We start from the raw sequence: 5,006 nt of genomic DNA, 5'->3' as shown, positions 1-5,006 counted from the left end.
TCTCTCTCTCTCTCTCTCTCTCTCTCTCTCTCTCTCTTTCTCTCTCTATCTATCTATTTATCTCTCTCTCCCCCTGTGAATGAGGCAAGCGGTAATGTTGATCGTCACTCAGGGCGGTACTCCATCTTTCCGTTTGGAATAGCTTCTCAGTAACGGATAGTTTTGTTTCGTTTTGGACGCTCTCCGTGTATTTTTCACCATTGTCGACCCCATTGTCCTGGAGTATTATATTTCTCTGTACTTTTCATTCAGTGCATTCTTCCTGTTTGGAAGTCGAAGAGATACATTGTGGTGCAGCTCTCAAGCCTTTTTTCTTTCTTTTCTGCTACTCTTTCTTTTTCTTTCTGTCCTTCTTTCTTTCTTTCTTTCTTTCTTTCTGTCTTTCTTTCTTTCTTGGTGAGATTATTGTTTCCACCAAGCGTTGTCCTAGTTATCTTGTGCAGCCTTTCTCGGCCTCGTCTTCCTGTCACGCCAAGCCCAGTTTTTCAACAAAAAGAACAAGAGCATGCTATTCAAATCAAACTAATTTCATTTTTTTTTCCATGGGAGGAGGGTTAATATTCTTGAGTGCGTCTTCCCCCAGTATGGCGCAGAGAGCCTGGTACGAGCAGCATTGATTTTGTTTAGCCCGTCCTCTCTTTCCGTCTTCGACGTCTGCCTCTTCCCCCACGTCATACAACAGTACACCGTCGCCCTTGGCTTCTTTTTTTTTCCCGTTGTGGTTTTTAAACGAAGTCGCAATACGCTGTAACATGATTATCAATCCACGATAAGTTCTCAACGGGTTCCCGTTTCAGAAAATATGTTGTTAGGACAGGAAATGACGCCACTGTTTGGTGGGTGCTTTTATTTGTTTTTCCGTGGTATTAACTTTTCTTTTGCGTCGGAGCGGACAGTGTGTTGAGGTTCAGAAAAACAGCGACGTTATTTTGCATTGTTCTCAGCTCACAGCGGTATTTCTGTTTCTGTTGCGGCTGCTCTTTTCTTTCCCAATGTCATTTTTATTTGTGCTTAATATTATCCGCTTTCCCTTTGCACTAAATGGCTGTTATCATGCCAATGTGCTTCTGTTTACTTGGAATAATCCAAGCGGTTGTCGTTGTTACCCCTTCTTGTTGTTGTTGCTGTTGTAATGGTGGCTGTTCGTGATGCTTTGTCATAGTCGTCTCTTCACCTGAGTTGCTGGTGGGCGCTGTGGTGTGGTTTTTTCCTTTCTTTCCTATAAAAAAAAATATCGTTCTTATGTCTCTCTCCCCCCCCCCCCTTTTTTTTTTGGGGGGGGGGGGTTGCATGTTGCTTTCTAGTAACACATCTAAACTTGGGTATTCATGTCAGCTACTTGTGTTGCAAGTGCAGTAAATCTCTTACTCAAACTCATTCTCAAAGTTCGGGGGGGGGGGGGGGGGTGCTCCATCTTTCCTATCAAACATCTTCTTTCCTCCTTTTTATGTTTGTTACTTTCTTGTTACATCTCTAATCTTCGGAATATATACATGGCCTAATTGTGTTGGAAGTGCCCCGAGAAACGCTTACTGAAACAACATTAATCTGTTCACCGTGCAAGATTGGCGGGAATTGCGTTGTCTACTGTTCTTTTTTTTTTCTCGACTGAAATTCTAAATGTTTTTTTTTTTTATGTGTGTGTCATTTCAGAAGTGAGACGAACGGCTCAGGTTTCAGCGTACGCACCCGACGAGAGAGGAGAGGCAGCGAGCTCCTCCGTGTCACCGGCCACTCTCCCTCCTCTTCCTCCTCCTCCTGTTTCTTAGGCAGCAGCAACCACGACCTAAATCATCATCACTATTCCAGTCTTAAAGGCAGCAGCAACCATAACAACAACAATAATAACAATTCTAGTTTCATATCGGGCAGCAGCAACAACTGTAGCAGCAGCAATAGTGGTGCCACTAGCAACAGGAGCAGCGGTAGCACCACAAACAGTAAAAGCAGCAGCACTTCTACCTCTGCGAATAGCAGTAAAAGCAGCAGTGGTTGTTGCTCCCCGGCGAGACGCGACCCGAGCTGTGTGGGCGAGAGCGGTCGTGGCGCCAGGAGGATGGGCGTGTTGTGCACCGAGAAGCAGTGCGACGGCCACGGTGGGGACAGGTCGTGCTGCTGTGGGGGCGTGTCCGCCAACTCGCCCCGCCCCGCCACGCTGCCTTCCTTCCCCGAGCAGTGCCTCAAGGGTAGCGACGACGGCGGTGGCGGTTCCGGGGTGGTTGCCAAGGGCAACAAGAACCACGTGGCCTTGTCGCGAAAGAGGTCGCTCGACGCGACCTCCTTGGATCCTGAAGACTCTGCCGTCCCCGTGTCCAGGCGTCGCACGCACAGGTCTCCTTCGACCGGCGCGCTCAATGGAACTATATGTCACGTGATCTCTAAGGACAAGCTCAGTTTGGACATTTCCGCGGCAGCGTTGGTCAGCGGTCAGAACGGTCTGAGCGGCGGCGGTGGTCAGCGTGTGGAGCTGGGCGGCAGGAATGGCCTCAAGGTCTCCTCTGGCTACCTCAATGGCAGCCGGGCTGCTTTATGCTGTTTGGGGCTAGGGGCTAAGGGACAGTGCAACAAGTGTGCCACAGACCTCCAACACCGCCACAACAACCTCCACCACCCTGCCTACCACCATAAGAACAACCACCAATCTGCCGCCACCACTTCATCGTCTTTGTTGTCGCCCTCGTCTCCGCCTTCACCGACGACCACGTCCCCAGTGGCGTCCTTCTCATCGTCGTTATCACCACCCCCTTCATCTTCGCCATCGTCATCATTGTCCTCAGTGTCCTCTCCTCCAGTGTTGTGCAGCCAGAACCAAAGCGGCCTGGGAGACATTGCCGCTGCTACGCCCGCTGTTGCTCCTGGTTCAAATCCTGGCAGCGTTCCTATGACAACAGATCCTCTGTCCAGTGAGTCGCTTTCTCCTGGCTCCCCGGAAGATGCTATTGCTCCCTCTATTTCTTCCTCTTCCAGTCTCGGGGCAGCTCAGAGTGGCACCATCAAACTACCACCGCTGCATCCCTCTTCATCTCTGCCGCCTCTCACCTCATCAAGCTCGCCATCACTGGCAGACTCCTCATCTTTAGTTTCACCACGAGAGCAACAGCTCCCACCCCCACCAGCTCAGGGACCTATATCAGCTAATACAGGCAGCAGCAACAATAACAGCAGCAGCAGCAACAACAGCAGCAGCAACAACAGCAGCAGCAATAACAGGATTTTAAAGAAGATTGGGGATGATGCCACAGCTCCAGCGCCTTCCTCCTCCAAATGCATATCAGTGTCTCCAGGCTGTGGCGTCCGGCAGCGTTCTCTCTCAGGCAACAATATCTACGCACAAAAGTCGTTATCATCGTCGTCTTTGCAACTGTCTTCATCATCAGATACAGGGGCAGAAACGCCGTCGTTATCCTCAATATCGTCGTCCATGTCAGCGTCTAAGTCAAAGACAACCCACACATTGTTTTCATTATCCTCAGCATCGTCCTCCTCATCCAGTTCCTCCTCCTCCTCCTCATCACCGTCTGTCCTCACTGCCAACAACGGCGGCGGCAGCAGTAGATCCTCGCTGGTCACTGAGCCCTCTTCCCCGTCCCAGTCGTCCAGCGGGCTCGTTGAGTGCAAGTGGCGTGGCTGCAGCGCGCGTGATCTTGACGCCAGCGACCTCCTGGAGCACCTACGCCAGCATGCCGAGGCGCAGATCGCAAGCAAGAGCTACGCCTGCCTGTGGGCCGACTGCAAGGTGTACAATAAACCCTCCTGGTCCGGCTCCTGGCTGGAGCGTCACGTGGTCTCGCACAGTGGCCACCGGCCCTTCAAGTGCATTTTGGACAACTGCGGACAGCGGTTCCACTCGCAGGCGGCGCTAGAGCGTCACGTTAACGGCCACTTCGCTGCCCAAGGACCTCAGGGCGCGAAAAATGGTCGCAGTAGGGAGGAGGCGGCGGCCAGCCGACTGATGCAGAAGAGACGGAAACAGCTCAAACGGCGTTCCGTTCAGGCCGGTAGGTTGTGTGCGTTTGTGTACGTGAGTACGTGCGTATGTATGTGCGCGTGTGTGTGTTTGTGTGTGTGTGTGAGTAGAGCGTGGGCGTGTGTGTGTTCGGTGTGTGTGAGTACGGGCGTGCGTGAGCGCGCGCGTGCATGCATGTGTGTGTTTTCTCCTGTTACTAAATGCTGTCCTTGTACTTTTAATTAGTCTCTTTTCCCTTACTTATCTTTTTTTTCTTCAATCTCTCTCTCTCTCTCTCCCTCTCTCTCTCTCTCTCTCTCTCTCTCTCTCTCTCTCTCTCTCTCTCTCTTTCTATCTCTCTCAACTTTCTTTCTTTCTTTTTGTTGATTGAATTATCTCTTACCGTCTTACTGACGACAGTACCTTTTCATAAACTCATCCTTCTGCGGCCAATTTCTACCTGATCTCTGGCTCTCGTTCATCTGTGGAATGGATGAATTCATTCCATGAATTATGAACCACATGGCCCGGTGTTCCAAGTGATACTGTTTGTGGGTTTTCACTCTCTGCCAAAGGCGATGCAGTTATTGTGCGCGTTCGCGCCGTGTGTATTTGTGTGTGTGTGTGTGTGTGTGTGTGTGTGTGTGTGTGTGTGTGTGTGCGTGTGTGTGCGTGTGTATGTGTGCGTGTGTTAGTGTGTGCCAGTGCATTGATTTAATAAGTTAATTAAGACGGGTTTTTGATGTGCTTGTAAAAGGCACAATTCTCTTCGTGTTTTGTTGTTATGACAGGTTACTTTTCCAGCGACCATTGCGTGGTCCTAAAAACAGATAGAAGGGAATAGAAATAATATTTTTTGCGTTGCTAAAAGCAGTAACACGAAACAAAAAGTAAGAAAAAAGAAATGTCATTGGTAGCGATTGTTTCGCCTCAGAGGTGGCATGGTGCACAGAGGTAAATGTATGTTCGTTGAACATTTAGGTTGTCGATTTTCATCAGAGCCGGTAGATGAAAACAACGAATAAGGAAGAAATGAAAGGTCGTCGCTTTCTTTTTTTTT

The 5,006-nt window shown here is 49.8% G+C and overlaps 1 protein-coding gene across 1 annotated transcript in view; it reads left to right on the top strand.

The window, feature by feature from the left end:
• LOC101863429 (serine-rich adhesin for platelets) overlaps positions 1–5,006 on the top strand; it is an 83,633-nt gene that overhangs the window by 69,427 nt on the left and 9,200 nt on the right. Inside the window, exon 2 of the mRNA XM_005097080.3 lies at positions 1,654–3,998. Coding sequence (XP_005097137.2) covers positions 1,654–3,998 — 2,345 coding nt within the window. The remainder of the gene's footprint in view (positions 1–1,653; positions 3,999–5,006) is intronic.

The sequence above is a fragment of the Aplysia californica genome, unplaced genomic scaffold, assembly GCF_000002075.1.
Source record: "Aplysia californica isolate F4 #8 unplaced genomic scaffold, AplCal3.0 scaffold00146, whole genome shotgun sequence".
In the NCBI taxonomy this organism is placed as follows: Eukaryota; Metazoa; Mollusca; class Gastropoda; order Aplysiida; family Aplysiidae; genus Aplysia; species Aplysia californica.
The sequence above is the reverse complement of the archived record's forward strand: the minus strand, read 5'-3'. Positions and strand labels throughout refer to the sequence as shown.